Here is a 23,710-nt window from a genome sequence, read left to right as displayed (position 1 = left end):
GCTTAGGAGGGAGTACCGAAATTACCCAGCGCCAGGGGGGATCCAATCAGCAAGCGGCGGCGTTCCCCCCCGCAGGAGACTGGCTCAACGGGCGCTCAGGCACACCAATCAGCGCCCGCGTTGGCTGCCGAAATACCTCGCGTATCCATGGATACCACCAGTATTTGCGCGGTGGCATTCTTGTGCCTGAAATGCGAGATTGGTTCTTATTAACACCCTCTTAGGCAATTATTAAATCATCGTGCGCTCTCGCCCCCTCGAGGCCCGGTCCACGTCTACTCCAACCGCCCAGCCGTCTAGGCCAACGTCCATCCGCTTGCCAAGCACCGTTGCGGAGCCTAGCAGGCAGTGTACATACATAATGCTCCGCAAGGTTAATTCTGCACTCGTGATGATCGCACGCCAGGGGTGGTTGTCTGCAGGAGAGTCAACCACCCCCCGACTCAGATCGTGATCAACCTTCCCCCTGGCAGGTGGTGGCCGTGGACCTAGTAGGATCCAGTAGGATCCGGCAGGATCCGCAGGGGGGAGACCAGATGAACGCAAACACACTCGGTCCCAGCCCAGCTCTGCTCTCCGATGCGCGCGCATACGTATACGCTCTCTTTATTGTCCCAAAAATCAGTTCCGAAGCCTCCCCCTTTTCCATCACTATCCCCCCGTCACCGCCAATTCCTAGCTAACCCTAGTAAGGGCGCGGTCTGTATCACGATTGGTCCTTCCAGACAAAAACTTGACTCCCCAAGATTTCCGAGGTTCCACTATGATGACGACTTCCAGCAACCAGTTTAATTAGTTAACCATGTCAACTTATGTCCAGCCTTCTCCGGACTGGCCCATGCCACTGCCCATGCAAACAGCTCATTTTGCTTTGGCCCGATAGCTCTTTATTTCAATAGTCGCCCTCTCCAATGGCGATAAGCGCTTCAGATCCTGGCGACCTGGTTGGCCCGTAGCACACTTCCCCGTCCGCGTCATAGCTGGCTGTTTAGACTCTGTCCAAATTACAGCTAGAGGCATATGTTGTACGTAATGGTCGTAAGACGAGCAGGACTCAGGCCTCGAAAGAAAATAATGATGGCCGCGTCTCAGCTAATGCCACTCAAATCCTCGCGGGCGCCATCCCTCAGTTTTGGGGTTGTCGTTGTGGTGCTAGTCTTATCCCCGGTGGCTATTTAAGATTCGAATCCGAAACGTCTCTCGTGCCACTGTTCTTGGCCTCTTGTTAGCAAGGGCCCTTTTTGGTTCCGCACCTTGTGGGAGGATACGAAGGCATGGATAAAATATTTTGCAGATGCAAATTCGTTTCCTTTTGCGCGCGCATCAACGAGCCGACATCCCATCTCGGAACTATACCCGATCCCACCTCTAGCAGAGTCCGCCATTCCGACTTGCGACAATAATGCTGGTGCCTACCAATCACACATCTAGATTGATCCTGGGGCAATTCTCATAGCGCCGGATTTAGTTCAAGATTTCCAAGCGACTGATCTCACTGGCCCGACACCTTTGCTGCCGGCTCGGGCCTGATTCAGAACAGAACTCCTCGGGGTTCTTCTTATCCGGGGCCCGTGGGGACGCGATGCTTGCGTGGCGCCCTATAACTAGTGGTGCTTGACGCACGACGTTGCCTCCTTTTGTCTCTACAGGATTCGAAGATTCGGGGTGTTTAGGGGTGGCCATCGCTCATGCGAACGACTGTTCATTAGTCACTGGGCTATACCGTCCAAGGAGTATCATAATACATACGGCGTTTTCAGCCTCGTGTGGCCCGGACCCGATCGTAATCGAGCGGGCACCCAGCTCCATGGCAATGAATAATACTAATACCTAGGTCCATACTGGATGATTTATATATTGATTTCTCATCACCAATTTTCTGCTGGCATGACCCCTATGATGGGGCGATATGACTCTGGTATTGCGGTCGCGGTCGGCATCCCCGCCTCGGTTTGGCCTTAGCATGATGTCTGACAACATCAAATATTCCAGCTGACCCAAGAGGTAAGCTCTCACCTTGCCTTGCTGGTATTCCCCTCGGGTGAGACTTTAGGCACTCAGCCAAACGGAGACTCGAGCATCCAAAGCCCCGTGCGCCCTATAAATAGGACGCTAAGGCCACGCTGCCCAGTCGGCGCTGGACGCCGGTCGACAATAATTTAGCAGGTCTCGGAATGAGGAGTGGCCGTGTTTTAAGAGGTCTGAAACAACTCCAGACCGGGAACACCGTTGTGTGTGTTAGCCGTAAGATATCTGAAACGCCGCCACTTGTGGTGCTGTCTGTTCGATCAAGATTACCCCTCCTTGGTTGTGGAAGGCCTTGGTGGATGAACCGATGGAATAGAGATGGACTTGAATGGCCATTTAATAATCTCGCTTGGGGGTTTGATTCACTCAGAGATCGGTAGTCTAGCGGCATTTTTTGTCGGTGTTTTTTTCTTATCTTTTTTTTTTCGTTATGCCAAAATGGGGGCATGAATCCTGGGCGACTATTTGTTCATCGACGGATGAATATATACCTATGTTGCCCTCAATGGTGCAGCGTCCCCCAGAGCCCACAGTCAAAGGTACTACAGCAATGTAACATCACATAGTCAACGTTGTAACTAAAAAACTAAGAGCTGAAAAGATCCAATGCCACTACACTACAGTTGGCTGACGCCCCCGACGGGATGTGTGCCCCAGGCACCAACGCCGCCCGGTCTGGGGTCCAAAGTGCCAAGCCCGGACAAACTGCCACCGCCTTCCGAGATTTTTTTTTTGACCGAAGTCTCGATATCACGACCGAAAAATTGGAGTCGAGTCTGCAACCATTCAAGATGCCGTCCTCTACTGCCCTCACCACTAAGGTGACCTCGGGCTCCCCGTACCAACTGGACAACCCCCAGGTCTGTTGCGGTGACCTCCAAAATTGAAATGCGCACCCATTGACATCTCCTAGGTCTCCAAAGCTTCCTCCGCATTGTTGCGACACATCAAGTCGAATCAAGACGAGAAGGAGAAGTCGGCCACAAAGAAGACCCTGATCGGCGACAATGATGATTCCGAGGACGAGGATACCCCTACCCATAATGAAGCAGTGTGGCTCATCCTCACCACCAAGAAGCACGTGGTGGACAAGAACCGTTTGAAGCCTGGCAAAATCAGCCTCCCGCACACCCTCAACTCGTCGCCCTCCCTGAGCATCTGTGTGATCACTGCCGATCCGCAGCGTGGATTCAAGGACGTCGTTGCCGACCCCACATTCCCTCAAGAACTCTCTTCGCGCATTGACAAGGTCATTGGCTTCTCCAAGCTGAAGGCGCGCTACCAGAGCTTCGAGAGCCGGCGCCAGCTGCTCTCCGAGCACGATGTTTTCCTGGCCGATGACCGCATTATCACGCGCCTGGTCCCTACCCTCGGAAAGATTTTCTACAAGTCGAGCAAGCGTCCGATTCCCATTCGCATCGCAGAGATCGAGAAGGTGGATGGAAAGCGGGTCAAGAAGGACCCGAAGAAGAAGCCGGCCAAGGAGGAGCGAAGCGCATCATTCGCGGCGCCCCTGATTGTTGCGAAAGAGATCGAGAGAACATTGAAGTGCACGCCCGTGCAGCTCGCGCCCTCCACCACCGCCGCCATCCGCATCGGTTCTTCCAAGTTCACCGCCGACCAGCTGTCCGAGAACATCGCGGCCGTCGTCAACGGAATGACCGAGAAGTTTGTTTCGAAGGGCTGGAGGAATATCAAGGCTATCCACGTCAAGGGTGCCAATACCATGGCTGTGCCCATCTGGCTGGCCAGTGAGCTGTGGGTGGAAGATGCCGACGTGGTGGAAGAAACCGCCGAAATCGAGGGTGCCAAGAACTCCAAGAAGCGCAAGTCTGCTGGCGACGAGAAGTTGTTGGAGGAGAAGAAGACCAAGAAGACCAAGCCCGCCGATGAGGAGGAGGAAGCTTCTTCGGGAGCGGCACGGAAAGCGAAGCTCCAGCAGCTCAAGGCCAAGGCCCTTGAGGACGGAGAGCCCGCCAAGACCGATGCATCCAAAGCCACCAAGAAGAAGCGCAAGTCGACTTCATGATCTGATTCATTGCTACCTACATAATGTTCTGCATGTAAAGGTATTCTCGGCGTACAAAATATCACGTGTTTCTTTTCTTTCTTCATCTATTATCCGTTGAGTCTTTTCTCCTTTTACTTCTCGTCAGATATAGCAAATACACATTATGATTAGAAGAAACCTTCTAGCTACTGGAAAACACCAATTCATTCTCGATTGTACTATCACTCGGCGCTTTGATCGGCCTATATGATGTCTGCATTAACCGAGTCCGACCTCGGGAGGGCAGGTCTTGGCATCCCGATGATAACCACTTCTCACATCACCGCGGATCGCCGAGATCTCATCCTCGACCTCTTCCTGGCACCCTTGGAGGAAAAACACCCGGCTTTCTTCAACGAGTCATCACCATGATTCCAATCGCGCGCCATTCTGTCCTGCGGGCAGCGCGCACCCAACTCTACCCTGCACGAACTCTTAGCTCGCCCACTTCCTCGGCGCTCGCCCGCCTTCTCTCGACCCTCGCCGTTCTTGAGCAGCGCGATGGAAAGCTGCAGAACTCGTCGCTCTCTGCCATTGCAGCTGCGCAGAAGCTTGGTGGACCGGTTACGGCCTTCCTTGCCGGTAGTGGTGTGAAGGGCACCTCTGCTGCCGAGGCGGCTAAGATTAAGGGCCTTGACAAGGTCGTCGCCGTGGAGAATGATGCTTATGAGAAGGTATGAACTCCAGAATGCTTGCCGCTCTCTGGCCGGTTACTGATGTGTGAGGATATTTTGATGCTACAGGGCCTTCCTGAAAACTATGCTCCTCTTCTCGTTGAGAACATCAAGAAAGGCGAATTTACCCACATCGTCGCTGGACACTCGGCTTTCGGCAAGAGCTTGCTGCCCCGCGTGGCGGCTCTTTTGGATGTGCAGCAGGTCTCGGACATCACCGGAATCGAGAACGAGGACAGTATGTGCAGACCGAGAACCTGGGTGACTTGACATGTGATCGAGATCAAGTGCTGATCACGAATATAGCTTTCGTTCGCCCCATCTACGCCGGCAATGCCATCTTGACCGTGCAGTCGACTGACAACGTCAAGGTGATCACTGTTCGAGGTACCGCTTTCCAGGGCGTCGAGGCCGAGGGTGGTTCCGCTGAGATCGTGGACGGCGTCGACTCCAACGCCGCCGCCCAGACCGAGTGGGTGTCTGAGGAGCTGGCCAAGTCCGAGCGCCCGGACCTTGGTACCGCGACTCGTGTTGTGTCTGGTGGTCGGGGTCTGAAGTCGAAGGAGGAGTTCGACCGCATCATGCTCCCGCTTGCTGACTCGCTCGGAGCCGCTATCGGTGCTTCCCGCGCCGCCGTTGACAGCGGCTTCGCCGACAACAGTCTGCAAGTTGGCCAGACCGGCAAGAACGTCGCTCCCCAGCTCTACCTCTGTGCTGGTATCTCTGGCGCCATCCAGCATTTGGCCGGTATGAAGGACAGCAAGGTCATTGCCGCCATCAACAAGGACCCCGAGGCGCCCATCTTCCAGGTTGCAGATGTTGGCCTTGTGGGGGATCTCTTCGACAAGGTGCCAGAGCTGACCGAGAAGCTGAAGAGCGCTTAGGGGGAGGATGAGTGCTGTGGATGAACGAAAAAATTTCTCAATTTTTGTCATGACCTATTGAGCAGGGTATGGCATTTTGCGCTTTGTGTGTTCATTTGAACCGTACAGTATACCACCGAGAGGACTGGGGCCCTAAATGGCCCGTCATTTTGCAATACAGAATCACCATTCCAATGCCTCGTAATTGTAGGATATGTATATGATTTCTACTAACGATTATTTCTTGTGCCATTGTTCCGATCCTCAATCAACTGCGATTGCCCGAACGGGACTAGCGCGTCTAGCACGCGTCGGCGCGTCTCACGATCAGAGGGGAAGCACGACCGCATCACGATAATCTCCAAGCCCAATCCCCGACGGAGTGCCACGACTGGAACGCTTGAATGATTCCCTCATCGCCCGATCTCCTTCCATCCTTCGATCCTGCCCTACACCTCCACTCCGAAGACCCTGGCAACACAATCAACCCTACTTCCGAATCATTCTCCGACGATCTCGAGGCAATCCACCTCCAGCGCCAGGAACAGACCCGTAATAAAGTCGTGATCCAGCACCGCGCCTGGAATCTATCTGATGTGTTCCGCAGCGACGATGAGCCAAGACTAGGTCCGAATTTTTGGCGCGCTGTTTTCGAGGACCGCTGTTGACGCCATTGCAGATACTCCTACCAAGTCCTCCGACGTAACCCTTCGAGAAATAAACCATACAGCTGCTCGTCATCTAGAACTGCTTCCATCGTCGCCGCCTGTCGCCAGGATGCCGTTTATTTCCTCGCCTGCCGCTCCGGTGCCCGGTGACTCGCAGAAGAGAAAGGCTGCGGAGGTCGAAGAAAGTCCCCAGCAAACTGAGCCCAAGCGACAAAGATTCTTAGGAGGGTTTGTTGACGAAGATGACGATGAGGAAGAAGATGATGATATTGCCGCCCTGATGGACGATAACCTCAACAGCCGATTTGAGTTGCAGGAAGACATTGAGCCGGCAGCATCAGAAATCCCCGGAATTCTGGAACAATCTGGATTACCGGCCGATTTATCCCAATTCGACTACTCCACACCGGCTACCTTTAACACTCAGATCGAAACCGCATCTCGACCGGCGTTGGGTGCGACCAAAAGGATACAGATCAAAACATGCAGTGGCAGCACGCATTCTATTCCCATGAGGAAAGCTCAAGCTCCAGTCTCGTACGAACGCATGATTGCTAGTCGATCCGAAACAGATCCGGGAAGAGCAAAGACAAGTTACTATGGTATTGACATCCACAAGTTGCTAGACGATGCAGCGAAGGACACACAGGCTTCTAAGGCGGCCCCTCAACCCCCGGTACAGCAGTCTATTGAAAAACAGGAAAAGGACCCGAAGCAAAAGAAGATGGATAGTATGATGTGGACTGAGAAATACCGCGCACGGAAATTTACTGATCTGATTGGCGATGAACGAACTCATCGAGCGGTGCTTCGTTGGTTGAAGGGCTGGGAGCCAATTGTGTTCCCAGGATTAGCTCGGTCCCGGGCAAAGAAGCCGGGCCAAGAGGAGGACGAGGAGCGCACTCACCGGAAGGTCCTCTTGCTCAGCGGACCACCTGGCCTGGGTAAGACGACCCTGGCGCATGTGTGTGCCAGGCAGGCTGGCTACGAAGTGCTTGAAATCAACGCCAGTGATGAGCGCAGCAGAGATGTGGTCAAGGGCCGCATTCGAGACGCTCTAGGAACCGAGAATGTCAAAGGTGCGAATGTGGAAGTTGGTGAAAACAAAGTGCGCCGCGCCGCAAGACCCGTTTGCGTTGTCGTGGATGAAGTTGATGGTGTTGTGGGCGGAGCTGGAAGTGGCGGCGAGGGCGGTTTCATGAAAGCCCTGATCGACCTGGTGTTGCTTGATCAACGGAACTCAAAGTCCTCCGCTGAAAATTCCGGGCACGGCAAGAAACGTAAGGGTGACAGGTTCCGGTTCATGCGGCCTTTGATCTTGGTCTGCAACGATCTATACCATCCTAGTCTTCGGCCTCTGAGAGCCTCTTCTATCGCTGAGATGATTCACGTTCGACAAGCTCCATTGGAAAATGTTGTTATACGAGTGAGGAACATTTTCGGTCGAGAAGGCATTCCCTGTGATGGCGATGGAGCCCGCAGACTTTGTGAAGCTGCCTGGGGATTGTCGAGCAGAAGACAACGTGGTGCTAAGAACACCGGATCTTCCGAGGGCGATATTCGCAGTGTACTCGTTGCTGCAGAATGGGTGGCACATAAACTCCGGAATGAGTGCTCATCATCCTTGCGGTTGACACGCAATTGGCTGGAGCAGCGGGTTCTGAGCGCTTCAACCGAAAGTGGCTCTTTTTTGAAAGAAATGAGCCGCGGGGGCGTTCGTGAGATCGTAAACCGCGTCTTCACTGAAGGAGGTGGCTTCTCGGGTGCCCCTGTGGGCGCGACTTCCTTCCAAGATAAGTTCGATGGCCCCAACGCCCGAGTTCCTGTTGGTGTGGCAGATCTGCGCAAACGACATGCTATCAATCGACTACGGGAGATGGTGGATGCCAGCGGGGACCAGGACCGGTGTGCGAACGACTGCTTTGCCTCCTATCCCATCCAGCAGTATCGAGACGACACCTTTCTTTCCAAACCCAACGCTGCCTACGACTGGCTTCACTTCCACGATTCAATCTCCTCCAAGGTCCACACATCTCAAGAGTGGGAGCTGAGTCCTTACTTGAGTCAATCCGTGCTTGCATTCCACCATCTCTTCGCTTCAGCCAGTGGCAAGACCGAGGCTGCTGATAAAGACGAGGATTATGATGAAGCGGAGGAAGACCATCCTTTCTCTGGCCCCAAGGCAGACTTTGCTGCATTCGAGGCGCAGAAACAGAATCGCGCTATCATAAGCGGATTTCACTCTTCCTTCTCGGCGCCTATGATTCGCCTATTCCGGTCATCAGAGAGTGTAGTCATCGACTTGGTGCCCCATGTGGTCCGGATGCTATCGCCAGATGTGAAGCCTGTCGTTGTTCGGGGCAGTGGTGAGCAAAGGAGCACAGCCAGTGTTCGCAAAGAATCGGAGCGCGCTCTTGTCCAGTCCTCCGTGCGTGTCATGGCCGGAATGGGTGTGACTTTCGAGAAAGTCCGAGTGGAGCATGAGGGCGGAGGCCATGGTGGATGGGCCTATAGAATGGAACCGTAAGTGAGCCCCATTGTTTAATGATGCCTGACAGGCGTCACTGACTCGACGATAGCCCCATTGACTCGCTCGTGTCTTTCTCCAAACTGGAGTCCTCCAGTGGATCCGCACCTGTCCGATATGCCGTTCGCCAAGTCCTTGATCAAGAATATCGCAAAGAGACTCTACGCAAGCAATCTGACACCCTAAGCACAAGCAAATATGCGATCGGCAAAGCAGGAGGCGGCCAGGGCGACGCCTCTCAGAAGGCAATGAAAGAAGGCCTTGTCAAGCGTGACTTCTTCGGACGAGTGATTCAAGAGCCCATTTCCGAAGAGAAGAAGCCGGATGATCATAACCCAGCAGACGAGGCCTCCAAGGCCGGGAGAAAGGTCTGGGTCACATACCACGAAGGATTTTCCAACGCGGTGCGCAAACCTATATCGATGGGGGAGCTCCTGACGGGGCTGTGATCGTACTAGACCTGTGTTTCGAGGCATGCCACGGTGCTTTTTCTACAAGCATGTTTCACTGTCTTTTATTTAGTTCTTGAAAGCATTTTTTCCCAAGCCTTATTGTTGATAGCATATGCGAATATACACTACTGTCTGGTATGCGGTTTCTCAAGTCATCCAAGTCTTCTTATTAAAGCTTCATTCTCAACCTAAAGTCCGTGAATAATGCGTACGGCAAAAACAGATAAATACCAATCTTGTTCTAATCAAAGTTAACGCCAAGCGGGTATACAAAATCTTCCAATATCATCGTTGACATGCATCAAGGCCACAATAATCCATCATAAAACAACCAACAGAATTGTAAATGGGATTCAAAGTCATTTCATCGTCGCAAAGGGCAACTTCATATCCAAGCGGGTAGCATGAGCGTCACCAGCAGTAGGAAAATAGCCGCAGAAGCCCGTATGGGGAGTATATCCAAGAACCATCGCCAGGCTTCGTGTGGAACATCGTCGGAGTCAATGTTCTAGAAGGAGAGGCGATGGCTCACATCGCAGTATGTATATTGCGCGTTCACCGCATGCTGAGGTAGCTTGCGATAGCCTCGTGGTGCAGCGCTCGCTTGGCACGGTCCTCGTCTGACTTGCGGGTTTCTTTGGGCTCGGAGGACTTGGGGTCCCGGGAGAACCACTTCTTCTTGGGGATCTCGGTACCCTTGAGGGTTGTTGCGGTGGAGACGGTGGAATATGTGGAAGCGGCGTCGTCGTTGGACATGGTCGCAGTGGAGTTTTTGGAGGTGAAGCTGGACATTTTGGGCGGAGTGTTGGATGGTGATGGTTGGCTGAGTGTAGGTGAAGGAGGTGGTGTTGTCGGATTGAGATGGTAAGAAAGTGTGAAATCCGATTGCTATTGAGAGATGGAACGCGAGGGTTTCTTGAACGTATAGTTCTAGGTCGTATTGATGAATGAAGAGAGAAAGACTTGCTTTCCCATGGGGGTCTCAGGGCTTTATATAGATGGCCCGAAGGAATACATTCTAGCTCCTCCCAACTCCGTGACTCTGAGCAAAGGAAAAACCCGAATTGCTGCGACCCACCTCGCAAGCCATCAAGATGACTCGTTGCTAGAATAAACTCCTGGGCGCCTGAAAAAGACGCCAGAAACAGCCCCAGTGGACCCCAAGACCGTGTCGGACTTGACATCGGAGTTCGAGATGCGTCAACGCGGGCAGTGGAGAATGACCAATTATCTATCCACGAGACTAGGGCCCGAAGGGCGTCCATTGACACGCCAGAGAATCTGATAATTATTAACTAAGGATACCTAAAAGACCAAGACCGGCTAAGCCTCTAAGCCTACTTGGCGACTCCGACGTGCGGGCTCCCAATCCGGGTATCGACTAACTGTTCTTGACGTCTGATGTGCGGTCTGGACCGCCCCAATGCTAAAAGCCTCCAGTAGAATATTCGAATTCGCCGACCGTGAAAGGGCGTGGATGATGCCTGTGCTGGCGCCCTGCGTTTTCACCCCTTTGACTCGTGCCTTAGGCCGGACCTCGTTGACGGTTTCCTGGTGGATTAATGGTGGATGCCTCCCAACTTAGGCTGCATCATAGAGATCGACGAAGACCCTGGCTTGCTCCACCTGTCACGCAAAAAAATTCAACGACTGCCTATTCCGAGTAGTCGCAGCTACCAGCGGTCATGAGCTCTTTGGGAGGGGGGATTCGGTTGCTCTCAAGGATTGAGAAGAGACTTCCGTTATTTCTCATTTCTTGCCAGGCATTGTCAACGTGATTTCCGACTCTTATGAACTCAGACGTTGGGCTGGGCGATGGATGCATTACGAAGTGGCTTGCGGATGACTCAAGGTGACTCAACGCGCGGGGTCCGGTCTCGCAGGAGACCAACAGCCTTTGACTAGAATGCAGACACCTAATTCACGACCTTTTCGGGGAAGGACGCTTCAATACTCGACGTCACAGACTCTGAAATATAGCCTGTCAACAAGTGGCGTGATGGGATCATGTGGTTGTTGCCTTCAGCTACTCCGATGGTTACTCCGAGAAGCAAGTTCCCCAACGCTGACTCCGAGAGGAAGTCCGATAGCCCTAGAAGAAGATTATGTCGATGCTGCCTGATCCAGGCAGCGAATAATCCCATGCGATCGCAGCCAGAATGAGAAATCCCGGTTTGAAGTACTTCCCAGGCGATGAGTGTCATGGATCGCTCGGACTAAGAAGCAGCGGAGTTTCAGCAACTTGGTTCATTACTTCGCCAGCTTATTCCCGACCGCACTCCAACACTCGCCCTGCCAGGCTGGGTAGATATACATGGATCTCGCCTCCCATTAACTGGCTGTGAGCGATTTCTCGATTGTGGTCGCAATGGCTTCGCCGCCAAACATCCGTTGGAAATGAGGACCTATCCTAGGTATATATATATGCGATCGATCCGCCCGCAAAGCCATTGTTCCGAAACCCTGATCGGCCTTGATGTTTCCAACTGCGTGGTGTAGTAATTGTAACTATGCAATTTCGACCGCAAATGACGTTGACTCAGGTGGCCTCGGCCTTATGCAACCATCGCTTACTACCATGCGGAGATCTTCCTTGACAGTCTTGGAATTGTGTAGCCTTCCACGCCCATAGACTACCCAGGGCGGACTGCCTTCAGCTGTTCAGGTGGTCGGCCTTGACTTACAAACCAGTCATCCATTGCGCACTTTCTGCGCGGGACGTTGACTCCCATGTCACGGTGACGATAGCTCGGCGTCGCATCTTGACATCGCATAGGAGCTTCTCCCAGCATGGTTAATAGTGGGACGGGGCTCACAGTGCTGGCGTACTAGAAGGCTCCAGCTCAGGCTGTAGTTGAGATGTAACCAAATATTGCTAATGTTACCCACATATGATCAAGATTATCTTGAAAACAATACCTAGGTATTATGCTATTTGCCTATCTCTAACAGTGTTTGAGGAAGTGTAGTTTATTGAAACTCAACCTTTTCATATAACATCGCATCAGTGGTGTAGCGGTAACATTCTTCCCTTCCACTTCTGTGTTCAGGATGAGCTCGGGGTTCGACTCCCCGCTGATGCAAATATTTTTCCACTTTGATTTTTTTCTATTGCCATCTTATTTCGCCTAGAAAATTTTCTCTTAGGAAAGCAAGAATTATTCGAGAAATAATAATAATATTCACCTTTTGCAGAACAAAATATGATCCCAAAAAGGGGGTGTGTGTACATGTAGGGTTTTTGTAGATCAGACTGTAGAACGCGGATAATGAGGTTATGTGGGCTGACCATTTCAACCCAACAAGCCAGTATAGCTCAAGTTAAAAGCAAGCATCAACACCCAGTCTACAGCCGTCAATGCTGGGAATTATGTCCAGACGCTCACCCAAGTGGGAGGGAGCACCACGCTAGCCCCAAGAGGCTAGCGGCGACTCAGGTCTTGGCAGCGACCGCGAGTTTTCCGTGTCGCGACATCCACCTCCCCCCAGTGATCGCAGCACCCGGTCCAATCATCCCCCCTTGACCTTCCACCTCATTGGATTGGGCTCTCTTGTGTTCGAGATAACTGTCTTTGTCGGCTTCTTGCTCCTGTATACGCATAACACGCTTGCGCTGTGCAAGACTCACAGCGAACCACTGGCAAGGAGTTGATCTTCTGTCGCCCGCGACAGCTGCTATCCTTGGTTGATCCATTATGGATGACACCTCCGTCAACTCGGCTACGGCGCATGAGAATGCTCAGCCCGTAGATGGCGCCGCGGACGCCCACTCAGGTATGCCTGTGCTGATTCGCCCTGAAGCTACTTCGATTGCTCATCAGATGGACAGAGGCGCCCTCGCGTCAAGAATCGCCCGAAAAGAAAGTTGAAAATGTCGGTGAATCTGACAATCCTCTCGACGCGCCCGTCTCCCCTAAGCCCCAGAATGGTGATGCCGAACCGGAGGACGAGGAGATGGGTGGCACCGAGACCGATGCCAAGCGCGATACCGAGGGTCTGGAGGATGCGGCAGGTGAGTCGCAGCCCCCAGCAGACGGTACCGAAGGCCTGGAGGATGCCGTGGGTGAAGATCAGCCTGCGCCGACCAAGTCTTCTTTGGAGGCTTCCGCCCGCGACCACCTCGTCACGCAAACCCATGCCATCATTCTCCCCAGCTACGCCACTTGGTTTGACATGAACACCGTCAATGCAATTGAGAAGAAGGCTCTTGCAGAGTTCTTCAATGGCCGGAACCGCAGCAAGACCGCTGCCACGTACAAGGACTACCGAGATTTCATGATCAACACCTACCGATTGAATCCCATCGAATATTTAACTGTTACCGCTTGTCGTCGCAACCTGGCGGGTGACGTTTGTGCCATCATGCGTATTCACTCTTTCCTCGAGCAGTGGGGCTTGATCAACTATCAGGTGAGCAAGCCAATCTCCTTTGCAATGTTTGAGACATCAGCTAATTGGGACAGGTTGATCCTCAAACCCGACCCTCCAACATTGGCCCGCCATTCACCGGTCACTTCCGAGTCGTTGCCGATACTCCACGTGGACTGCAGCCCTTCCAGCCTGGTCCGAATCCGGCCGTTTCTGCTGGAAAGTCCCTGCCAGCCACTGACCGTGCCGCCTCTGCTACCCCCGCGCTTAAGAGTGATCTCAATCTTGAACTCCGCCGCAACGTCTACGATGAGAAGGGCAAGGATGTCACACCGGCCGAGGACAAAGAGAAGCAAACCAACGGCGATGCAACGAATGGAATCGAGGCTCGAGAACCCAAGAAGAAGTGCCACTGCTTCTCCTGCGGTATCGACTGCACACGACTTCGCTTCCACTATGCCAAGACCACTCCAACATCAGCTAATGCGAATACCCCCGACACAAAATACGATTTGTGCCCCAATTGCTTCCTCCAAGGCCGCATGCCTTCCAGTCACAACGCTTCAGACTTTGTCAAGCTTGAAGACAAGAGCCACACCCATGTCCCGGATAAGGATGCTCCATGGTCTGACGCAGAGCTTCTTTTACTGCTGGAGGGTCTGGAGAACTTTGACGACAACTGGGAACAGATTGCCAACCACGTGGGCACTCGCACCCGCGAAGAGTGCGTCATGAAGTTCCTGCAGTTGGATGTTGAGGAAAACTACGTCGAAGACTTCCCCGAGTTGCGTGAGGGGTCCGGCCGTGACCCGATCAGCCAGTCTGAAAACCCTGTCCTGTCGGTGGTTGCGTTTTTGGCCCAAATGGCCGAGCCCGCAGTGGCTGCTGCTGCCGCCGGTCGATCCGTTGAGGAGATTCGCAAAGAACTGCGGAGCCAGCTGGAGAAGGGTGATGGAAAGGGCAAGGAGACTGTCAAGACAGAGGACTCTATGGACGTGGACACTGTCCGTGAGACCGAGCAACAAACTGAAAAGCCCAAGGAGTCTGTTTCCACCGTTGCCTTGGCGGCTTCTGCTGCACGAGCTGGTGCTCTTGCCTCGCACGAAGAGCGTGAGATGACCCGCTTGGTTGGTGCTGCGGTGAACATCACTTTGCAGAAGTTCGAGATCAAGCTGCAGCAATTCAACGAGATGGAGGAAATCATCGAGGCCGAGCGCCGTGAGCTGGAGCAAGCGCGCCAGCAGCTCTTTTTGGACCGTATGGCATTTAAGAAGCGTGTCAAGGAAGCTCAAGATGCCCTGCAGACTGTTAGCTTGCAAGGACCTAGTGAGCACACCAACACGATGCTCATGAATGCAGCCACGACCGGCATTGGCAACCACTACAGCTTCCAGCCCGTTGGCGGTGATGCGCGGGCCGGTGTTCAGCCTCTGAGCGCAGCGGGTGGTGCCGACTTCAAAACGCTCGACCTGTAACTTCCTCCATGCATGTACGATATCCTATTGTTGTGGTGGATCTGCGAAGAGGGGGCAGAGGGCACTGCCGTGGTACGGCGCTATTATGAACATTTGAATTTATTCTTTGGTTAGGAAAAGGCGCAGTTTCTATTACCTGTTGGAGTTTGAGTCGATTCGCCCTTTGCAAAGACCCGATTGGTGCTTTGGTTTCGAAGGGGATGGATGGGGTCTATTTTTCTTGAATGTGTTTACTTTTTTTTTTCTAATCATATGTCCGTGATGGAAATGTTTCTTGTGCTTGCAAGTATATCTTATTAAATAGTAGGTATCTTCACATTGGGATTTGTATGCTCATTGCGTTTGTTGGAGTCGATTTATAGATCTCGCATGAGGCATGGGTTCCTCATCCACGTCCATTTGTCGTGGATGGTCATTCTCATCACCCGGGCCTTCTGTAGCATCATCGAGTGAATCATCACTATTGACAACGGAAGCTGAACGTTGAACTGGAGCTTCAGTACCCGCTCCATCGTCATCGAGATCAATCTCGTTGGCTTCGTCATTGTCCCGGAACATGGCCGAAGCAGACAGAGAAAGAGGATCCTCCTCAATCCGGCGTCTTTTCCGCCGGTTTTCAGCCAGCTCGTCGACCAGCGGCTCGAGGCCAGACCCGTATTCCTCCCATTCGCTACGATACAGAGTGCGGTCCCGCCAGTCGACCATCTCTTCTCTGGTCCTGCGCTCACCAAGAGGCTTGCGTGTCGTGTCTTTCTCTTCTTCTTCGGTAATGATAGGCACCTGGAGGCTGGGTGGGCCCGGCTTTTCGAGGAGACTCCACAGCCTTAATTCCTCGCGGCGACTGAGTTCTCTGTCCAGGGTATCTGCGTGCTCTTCTTCGGCGTCGAAGGGTAGATCATACCCTTCTGAGTGTTGTGAGGGCGGATTTGAAGGTTCCGGAGGAGATGCGAGCGTCGGAGATTGTGGAGCTTGTTGGGATGGTGTTGGATATAAAGGGCCATTATCTTCTTCCCCGTAGTCTTTGTCGTCAGAGTCATCATCAACGTCTTCAATCCCACTGGAATAGCCATCTCGGGCATGGTCAAAGTAGTCATCATCCTGGTCGAGAATCTCTTCTGCTTCGTCGTAGCTCAGAACCTTGGGCACCCAGCCTCTCCGGTTGGTGATATCTGCAATGACAAGGCCATTGCGCCGCGCAAAGTCAATCAAGAAATTAGGTCGTCCGGGCTTCATGTTGAGCACGTCAATAGCGGCCCGCACATCTCTCTTCCGGACCCGACCCCTAGGATCACGACCAGCAACTGATGTGCTGCGTATTCGTGACATTGCAAAAAAGAGCGCTGAATGTACCAGCCGGCGCGTGATGCTCATAGTCAAGACGTAGAAGTCCATGAGCGCATCCCCAGTAAGGGAGGGTGATTCTTCTTTCGATTGGATAATATTCGTCCAGTTGTCTTCTTCTCGTGATCCGCCGAAGTTCATGAAGAAACGCCGAGAGAGCTCGATCCACGTTGGCAAATTCAATACACTGGCGGCGAGGTGTATGCTGCCTCGAAGCGGATGATTGATATCGGCATCGCGGAGAGCATGGGCTTGGACATCGGATATAATCGAGTTGTTACCGTATTTTAACCGATCTGCAGCTGCTGTGTGAAGTTCTTCCTGCACCGTCAAGACATCCGCGTACTGATCCAGCTCCTCACAGCAATTTTCACTGATCTCAGCAGCGGCAGGAATATCGCCCATGACAATCGTCTTCATGTGTCGTTCAAGGATATGCTGGCCTTCCAAACCGCGCCGGAGGAGCTTTATGTAATCCATCACTTCCAGCTCAGACTTGGTCCCAATCGCAGCAGCAATTTCCTTGATGCCATTCAGACCTTTCTTGTCAAGGACATGGAACAGCATTTCCTTCTCCGTGGAAGTCCAGACCACAGCGCCATTTTGTGTCACATTGTAGGGTTCCTCGTCCTCGTCTACGGGCTTGGATGTGGTGTCTTTCTCTGCTGCCGCCAACAAATTGGTATAGGCTTCTAGAGACGTCGAACTCAGATTCTGGGCGCGCTCATACATTTTCTCGAATCGGTTCTGCGCGACGTTGAATGGCCAGTTGACCATTCCCTCAGCGCCGGATATCGCATCCATAGCGCCATCCATCGGCGACGATCCAATCGAAATCGCCTCGATGCGCGAAACGGACCGGCGCCCGCGTGCGGGACCCGGCTCATGGTCGAATTCCGAGTCGGAATCATCGTCGGGCACGTAGAGGGAGGAGCTGCTCATCGTGGGGGGCTTGCAGACTCGCAGCGCAGGCGAGTTGACCGGAGACGAAACATCACAGCCGCGCCTGCGCGTTCAGAAGTTGTCCAGGTTCGGGGAGAAAAAAAAAGTTGAGCTATCTATTCCTACTGCGCGCGAGTGATCTTATCAGCGATTGGAATGTTTGCATTGTTTGTCAACCCTACAGGTCCCGCCGGGGCTTCGTTGCTTAACTTTCGACGTTCACGACGCACATGGATGTCATACGCAGACTAGCGCTGCTATCGATTTCGCAGCCGTGGAAGAGACCTCCCAGGCGGTCTTTGTTGCCGCGTTGCTGGCCTAATGTGCGGTTCAACTCGACGGGGCTTTCGTTGCCAAGCTCCAGCATCGTGCTGCGCGACTACCAGGAGGAATGTATTCAGTCGGTGCTCGAATACTTGAATGGGGGACATCGGCGCCTTGGGATATCGTTGGCGACTGGAGCTGGAAAGACGGTTTGTTCAGGCGGTTCCTCAATAGAGCATGGTACTGACCACGCGACGTCTACAGGTTATCTTCACGGAGCTCATCGACCGAGTCCCACCACGCAATGCGAAGGCCACGAAGACCATGATTATTGTTCACAGACGCGAACTTGTCGAACAGGCAGCAAGACACTGCCGTCTTGCATACCCGGGTAAAATTGTGGAGATAGAGATGGGCAACAATGTCGCCACAGGATATGGAGATATTATCATCGCGTCGGTGCAAACCCTCTCTCGTGGGCGCATTTGCAAATTCGATCCCAGCACATTCAAGCTTGTTCTCGTTGACGAAGCGCATCACATTGTTGCCAAATCGTACCGCGAAGCCTTGGCACATTTCGATCTGAATGAACCATCCTCTAATGCACCGGTACTTGTGGGTGTCTCCGCGACCTTTTCTCGATTCGACGGACTCAAATTGGGCGCAGCAATCGACCACATTGTCTACCACAAGGACTACGTTGATATGATCGGTGAGAAATGGTTGGCAAATGCCGTCTTTACCACTGTCAAGTCCGAGGCGAATCTCTCCGAAGTGAAGAAGGACAATTTTGGAGACTTCGCGTTAGCGTCGCTTTCACAGGCTGTCAACACTGCCAAGACAAATAAAATTACAGTTAGCGCATGGATGGCTAATGCGCAGGACCGAAAATCTACACTGGTATTTTGTGTAGATGTCGAACATGCCCGGCAGCTTACAGCAACTTTTCGCGAGCACGGCATCGATGCTCGTTACATAACCGCCAAAACACACAAGACTGTGCGCACAGAACAGCTGGAAGCTTTCAGAAAACAGGAGTTTCCGGTGCTTCTCAACTGCGGCCTCTTCACGGAGGGGACTGATATTCCAAATATCGACTGTGTGCTTCTGGCCCGACCGACCAGATCCAGGAACCTGCTTATTCAGATGATTGGCCGCGGCCTCCGCCTGTTCCCTGGGAAAGAAGACTGTCATGTCATTGACATGGTGGCCTCGCTCGCCACCGGGGTCCTGTCAACCCCGACACTATTTGGCCTTCACCCAGATGAAGTCTTGAACAAGTCCAGCGCGCAAGAAATACGAGAAGGCACCCAAGAAGATAGCCAGCCACAGCCATCTCCGGAAGATGAACAAGCCGCGTCCGATGGTGATGTTGACTTGCAATTTACCAAGTACGATAGTATCTACGATCTCCTGGATGACGTGCGGTCCGAGAGACACATTCGCTCACTCAGTCCGAACGCCTGGGTCCGAGTCGGCGACGGCGAGAGATATCTCTTGTCAGAGGTATCCGGGTGGCTGACCATCGAGAAAGAAGACGGCATGTTTTCCGTGCGCCACGTCATAAAGTTCAACAGTCCTACAACTGAGGCAGTCACATACACACGCCCGCGACTGGTTGCATCGGGCCCGGACTTGGAGACCGCTGTGCGTGCAGCGGATACCTACGCAAGCAGCAAGTTTGAAGAGCGGTATATCGCGTCCTGGCAGCCCTGGCGGCGGAACCCAGCAACGTCAGCGCAGATCGCAATGCTCAACAAAGCTCGTATCCGTAAGGGGAAACTACGATCTGGGGATATGACGCGCGGCCAGGCGGCTGATATCATCACCAAGCTGAAGTTTGGAGGCAAGAAATGGTTCAAGAAAGTAGAAGCAAAACAGCGGCAGAATCAACGCAAGGAGGATGAAGTGAATGAGCTTCGAAGAAGAACTGATGTCAAGGTCGGGCCTCTGGAAGGCTAGCCATCGTTCTATTCGAGTGCGGCCCGGCGGCCTTCGCCGACTTGTACAGTACTGTAGAGATACCACAATTGTATGCGTGAGGTATACAAAAGACTTTTGAAACATTTACCTGATTCATTACAGGGGCCTTTACTGTTACTTCGGCCGGGGTTGATTGTGGTCATGAGAAATACAGAGCTATAATCTGGGACTATGGAACAACCCGACAAGCCATAACAATTACTTGTCTGAGATTAACAGTACCGAAGGAGACCAAAAGTAGTCAATATTAGCAGCTGCTGACCCAAACCACCAAAATGGACTGCCTGAATCCTCCTGTTGCTAACCTCAAATGTATTATATAAAGCTCAGAGCCCAAACGAGCGCTCTGTCGCAGCGCGGAATGGCCAAGTTAGCCCTAAACCGACCCGAGAAGTCGGAATGCTCTCCATTCCCCTCCTTCCTCTCCTTCCTCTTCGTCGTTCTTCTCTCTCTCCCGTCACACTCTCCATGTACCTCGAATCCGAGAAATTTGATAAGTCGATAACGCCAGAAAAGACGCGCCCAGCAGAGAAGATACGGCAGCAAATATTTGCATGCCAGAATAGTCGTTTCCGCCCTGCCGAGACAGGATGCCACCCATGATGGGAAGGCCGGTTAGGCAACTAGAGAACAACTCAGCAAGCATGTCGCAGCCAGCAGAACGGGGAAGACGCGATGTGTTACAGACCTGGCCGAGATCACCAGCTGAAAGGTCCCAAACCGCTGGCCTAGGGTCTCGAGACTGCCAGATTTTGCAACACACGGCATGAGGAGCGACACCACGGCGCCGCTGACGAACCCATACACCAACGCGAACACGATGATCCCGGCGTGGGAGGGATGATAGTTGAACGGCAACCACAGACAGAGCATTGAGCCCCCGGTGACCATGGCACATGTGGTGAGCACATTGAAGTGTCCGATATGATCGGCGAGGTAGGGTGGGATGATTCGGCCGGGCACAGAAGTTGCACTAATTCATTCGGTCGTTTCGTTAGCGGGTGCTTCTCCTGATAGGGAACAGGGGCAGGGCTTCCCCGCGCACTTGATAATGGAAATCAGGTACAGCGAGAGCGTGGGAGAAACGCCCGCCGTGTTCTGTGCCATGCTTGAGATGAAATCGAACGGACCCCATAGTCCCCACCTATCTCCAGCGTCAGCAGTGGTACTGGTTCATTGGCTCTTGCAGGGCTCGAACATCACCAGAAACGAGCCCAGGGTATAGAAGGCAAACTGCTTCTCCTTGAATAAGTTCACATCAAACCATGGGGCCTTGCGGTCCCACTGCTTTCGAGGCAGTCTGGATCGGACCAGGAAGCATGACGCGGCCAAGAGAAGACCGACAAACAGCGCCGTGTAGCGCACGGCGCCATAGAAGCCCACCTGCTCAGCGACTCGATTCAAGAAGATCGGGAAGATGACTCCTCCCAAACTCGATCCACAGGCCGCAAGCCCAAGAGCCAGTCCTCGTCTCTGAATGAACCATTGTCCGACGCAGACCATGGCGGCCGTGAAGACTCCGCCGGCACCGATCCCAAACCCGAGTCCCTGCGCCAGGAAGATCTGGTAGTACTTGTCTGCCAGACTGGTCATGCAGAGTGCGAAGGTGCAAAGCACGCTGCATGGGACAAGCACTGGAGATGGTCCGTAGGTGTCGAGCACGCGTCCATAGATTGGGCCCAGAGCCCACATCAGGCATAGTTGCATGGCGAAAATCCATGAGATCTCGGACGATGAGTAATCTCTGAGGCTGGTCTCTTCGTAGATGGTTTGGAACACGCCGATTCTGTTCGAATCGGTTAGATCGGCCGGATAGCTCGAGGGTTCGTTCGGACTCACGCGTTTAAGAAGCCAAAGGTACAGAACAGGGCGAGAAAGGCGCCGGCCACGCAGATCCATCCTTGCACACCTTCCTCTGGTGGTATTCTGGACTGCTCAACCGTAGTGCCTTTGTCTTCGACTATCGACATATTCGGACTGATGAGCTTATAATGAACTTGAATTGCTTCAGGTTAGTCCTGACAATGCAGATGCGGTTCTCTCTCGGCATCTGTGAGTGAAATAGCGCCTGCTTTATATTCCTTTTCGCCGGTTTCCCTGCTACGAAGATCTCCGGGTGGTTACTGTTAATTAGGAATCCTTTGGAAACTACGAACGATCGTTGCCATCGCAAGAGCCAAGCCTCGCGCCTGGTCTCTCATCTTCACCAATGATCGTTCGCTGTTGAGCTCCATCGGCGGCCACTCGATCCACTTGTCGGCGCCGCCATTCTCCTTCCGGCAACCGTCGGATTGTGCTTTCGATTCATCGACAGCGTTTATCCGTGCATCCTTCTCCTGAATATGATTACGATCCAGTGAGGAGCCGACGATCTCATCATGGCGTCGGCCGACAGCCCACCCGGGTATGTATGCGGGAACTGCAAACTGCGCAAGAAGAAATGCGACAAAGCACGGCCGAGCTGCGGCTACTGTACCCAGTGAGTCTGGCCGTGCAGACACGTCCGGCTCGCGGCTGCTAAGATGACGATAGGAAGAAGCTGGCATGCCAGTATGGGCCGTCTGACCTGAAGTACTTGACATTTCAACCGCAGGTCCTCGTCGCGGCGAGTAGTCCCATCATCCGGTCGTCGCTGCTGCTCTCGCACACCCTGTCGGAGGTGTTGATGTCTGAGCCGAAGAATGTCGACTCAGCACTATATCTCCAGATCCTCAGAATAATCCGCACCACCGGCCAGTCTGTAGATGATATGACTGTTCGATACTTTCGCGGCATCCATTACTTTATGCCCATTATCTCGCGGCCACGTTTCCACGAACGCGTCGTGGATATCGGTGCACCACCACCGGCGAGCTTCTCCATGCTGCTGCTGAGCATGTGCTTGATCACCTATCACCCAGAGATAGATCCGCAGCCTGAAGCTGCGCTCGATCCAGAAACCCTCTATATGACCACAAAGACACTCTTCGCCCAGGTGCAGGCGTCACATCCCCGGTCATTGCGTCTCATTCAAGCAGGCACCATGATCGCTACATATGAATATGCCAGTAGGAGGGTACACGATGCCCTCGCCACCATCGGGACATGTGCAAGGATGGGATACGCGGCGCGTATTCATCTCGCCAGTCCCGTCCCCGGCACAGAACTCTACCCACAAACTGAAGAGGAAGCCAATACATGGTGGGGTATCATAATCTGCGAAAGGTCAGCCCGTAAAAGTACCATGACCCCGAGAAGTGGAACCTGACATTGAGACAAGAACATTCTTCTGTGAACTGGACGACTTCCAGCAACCATTCACGACCAAAGTCCCAAGCAGGGAGGCTCCATTACCCACCGAACCGGGTGGCGCAGACCACAGCGTTCCCAAATCCCACATCCCTCACGACTCTACGGACACCTCGACCCAGTACGACAACGGCGGATTTGCAAGTGTAGCGCAAGCTGCGTGGCTGCTCGACCAAGTCTTCAAGATCCTCGAGATTCCCGATCTCGATTTACGATTGATACAACTCGATGGACTTGACCATACCCTCCGCAGCTTCCTAGCCGTCATCATGGAAGAAGCCCGCGGGCGATGGGGCTCATTCTGCGCAGCAAACGCCATCATCGAAAGGTCTGTCTCTACTCCCTGGCGAACTGGCGCTTACCACTGACGGCCGGTCTTTGCAGAGCTCTCTTTATTCTGCACTGGCATATCCTCGCGCAAGTCCCACATATGGGCTACTGCAAGCACAAATCCCGCGAGCAATGGCGAGAAAGCTCGCTCGCAGCGCTGGACACGCTCGTCACAATGACGAAAGACGTGACGGCTTCTCAAGATACAATCCCGCTGTCCCTGGTGGATATCTTGCCTCCTAGCTGTGCATACATCATCCTGGCCTCGCTCAGACATATCGAGAACGCGCAAGTCAAGAGACGCGGCTGGAGTGCTGCGGAGAAACAACTGCGGTCATCTCTGCAGAAGTTTCATCATCGCTGGAATACGCTTGGCAGGCAATAGCTATGAATGCGCTGGGCGTCGAAGCCTGTACTGTATACATGATATACCCCTGCAACTGGACTCTATCTTTCC

General features: G+C 53.2%; 9 protein-coding genes across 9 annotated transcripts; 6 read left to right on the top strand and 3 right to left on the bottom strand.

Annotated features, from left to right (window-relative positions):
- Nucleotides 1-2,819: 2,819 nt before the first annotated feature.
- Nucleotides 2,820-4,057, top strand: N7459_006663 (uncharacterized protein; the record flags this gene model as incomplete). The annotated part of the gene is made up of 2 exons (XM_056945831.1): nt 2,820-2,888; nt 2,942-4,057. The coding sequence occupies 2 exons, from the start codon at nt 2,820-2,822 to the stop codon at nt 4,055-4,057; spliced, it is 1,185 nt and encodes a 394-aa protein (XP_056797830.1).
- A 389-nt stretch (nt 4,058-4,446) lies between these two features.
- Nucleotides 4,447-5,636, top strand: N7459_006662 (electron transfer flavoprotein subunit alpha/FixB family protein; the record flags this gene model as incomplete). Its single annotated transcript, XM_056945830.1, has 3 exons — nt 4,447-4,752; nt 4,822-4,990; nt 5,059-5,636. The coding sequence occupies 3 exons, from the start codon at nt 4,447-4,449 to the stop codon at nt 5,634-5,636; spliced, it is 1,053 nt and encodes a 350-aa protein (XP_056797829.1).
- Nucleotides 5,637-6,019: 383 nt separating this feature from the next.
- N7459_006661 (putative sister chromatid cohesion factor (Chl12)) lies at nt 6,020-9,259 on the top strand (the record flags this gene model as incomplete). Its single annotated transcript, XM_056945829.1, has 3 exons — nt 6,020-6,242; nt 6,295-8,806; nt 8,863-9,259. 3 exons carry the CDS (start codon nt 6,020-6,022, stop codon nt 9,257-9,259), a joined length of 3,132 nt encoding a protein of 1,043 aa, XP_056797828.1.
- A 558-nt stretch (nt 9,260-9,817) lies between these two features.
- On the bottom strand, nt 9,818-10,054 carry N7459_006660 (uncharacterized protein; the record flags this gene model as incomplete). The annotated part of the gene is made up of 1 exon (XM_056945828.1): nt 9,818-10,054. One exon carries the CDS (start codon nt 10,052-10,054, stop codon nt 9,818-9,820), a length of 237 nt encoding a protein of 78 aa, XP_056797827.1.
- A 2,903-nt stretch (nt 10,055-12,957) lies between these two features.
- Nucleotides 12,958-15,105, top strand: rscE (uncharacterized protein; the record flags this gene model as incomplete). Its single annotated transcript, XM_056945827.1, has 3 exons — nt 12,958-13,036; nt 13,092-13,672; nt 13,726-15,105. The coding sequence occupies 3 exons, from the start codon at nt 12,958-12,960 to the stop codon at nt 15,103-15,105; spliced, it is 2,040 nt and encodes a 679-aa protein (XP_056797826.1).
- Nucleotides 15,106-15,438: 333 nt separating this feature from the next.
- N7459_006658 (uncharacterized protein) lies at nt 15,439-17,388 on the bottom strand (the record flags this gene model as incomplete). Its single annotated transcript, XM_056945826.1, has 1 exon — nt 15,439-17,388. One exon carries the CDS (start codon nt 17,386-17,388, stop codon nt 15,439-15,441), a length of 1,950 nt encoding a protein of 649 aa, XP_056797825.1.
- A 230-nt stretch (nt 17,389-17,618) lies between these two features.
- On the top strand, nt 17,619-19,614 carry N7459_006657 (DEAD/DEAH box helicase; the record flags this gene model as incomplete). Its single annotated transcript, XM_056945825.1, has 2 exons — nt 17,619-17,861; nt 17,917-19,614. 2 exons carry the CDS (start codon nt 17,619-17,621, stop codon nt 19,612-19,614), a joined length of 1,941 nt encoding a protein of 646 aa, XP_056797824.1.
- Nucleotides 19,615-20,092: 478 nt separating this feature from the next.
- On the bottom strand, nt 20,093-21,605 carry N7459_006656 (uncharacterized protein; the record flags this gene model as incomplete). The annotated part of the gene is made up of 5 exons (XM_056945824.1): nt 20,093-20,258; nt 20,324-20,608; nt 20,681-20,779; nt 20,834-21,421; nt 21,475-21,605. The coding sequence occupies 5 exons, from the start codon at nt 21,603-21,605 to the stop codon at nt 20,093-20,095; spliced, it is 1,269 nt and encodes a 422-aa protein (XP_056797823.1).
- Nucleotides 21,606-22,013: 408 nt separating this feature from the next.
- N7459_006655 (Zn(II)2Cys6 transcription factor) lies at nt 22,014-23,638 on the top strand (the record flags this gene model as incomplete). The annotated part of the gene is made up of 4 exons (XM_056945823.1): nt 22,014-22,114; nt 22,168-22,839; nt 22,895-23,251; nt 23,308-23,638. The coding sequence occupies 4 exons, from the start codon at nt 22,014-22,016 to the stop codon at nt 23,636-23,638; spliced, it is 1,461 nt and encodes a 486-aa protein (XP_056797822.1).
- Between the last annotated feature and the right edge of the window lie 72 nt (nt 23,639-23,710).

The sequence above is a fragment of the Penicillium hispanicum genome, assembly GCF_028827665.1.
Source record: "Penicillium hispanicum strain IBT 35686 chromosome Unknown utg000006l_segment0_segment0, whole genome shotgun sequence".
In the NCBI taxonomy this organism is placed as follows: domain Eukaryota; kingdom Fungi; phylum Ascomycota; class Eurotiomycetes; order Eurotiales; family Aspergillaceae; genus Penicillium; species Penicillium hispanicum.
Note: the sequence above shows the minus strand (reverse complement) of the source record. Positions and strands in the feature narration are given on the sequence as shown.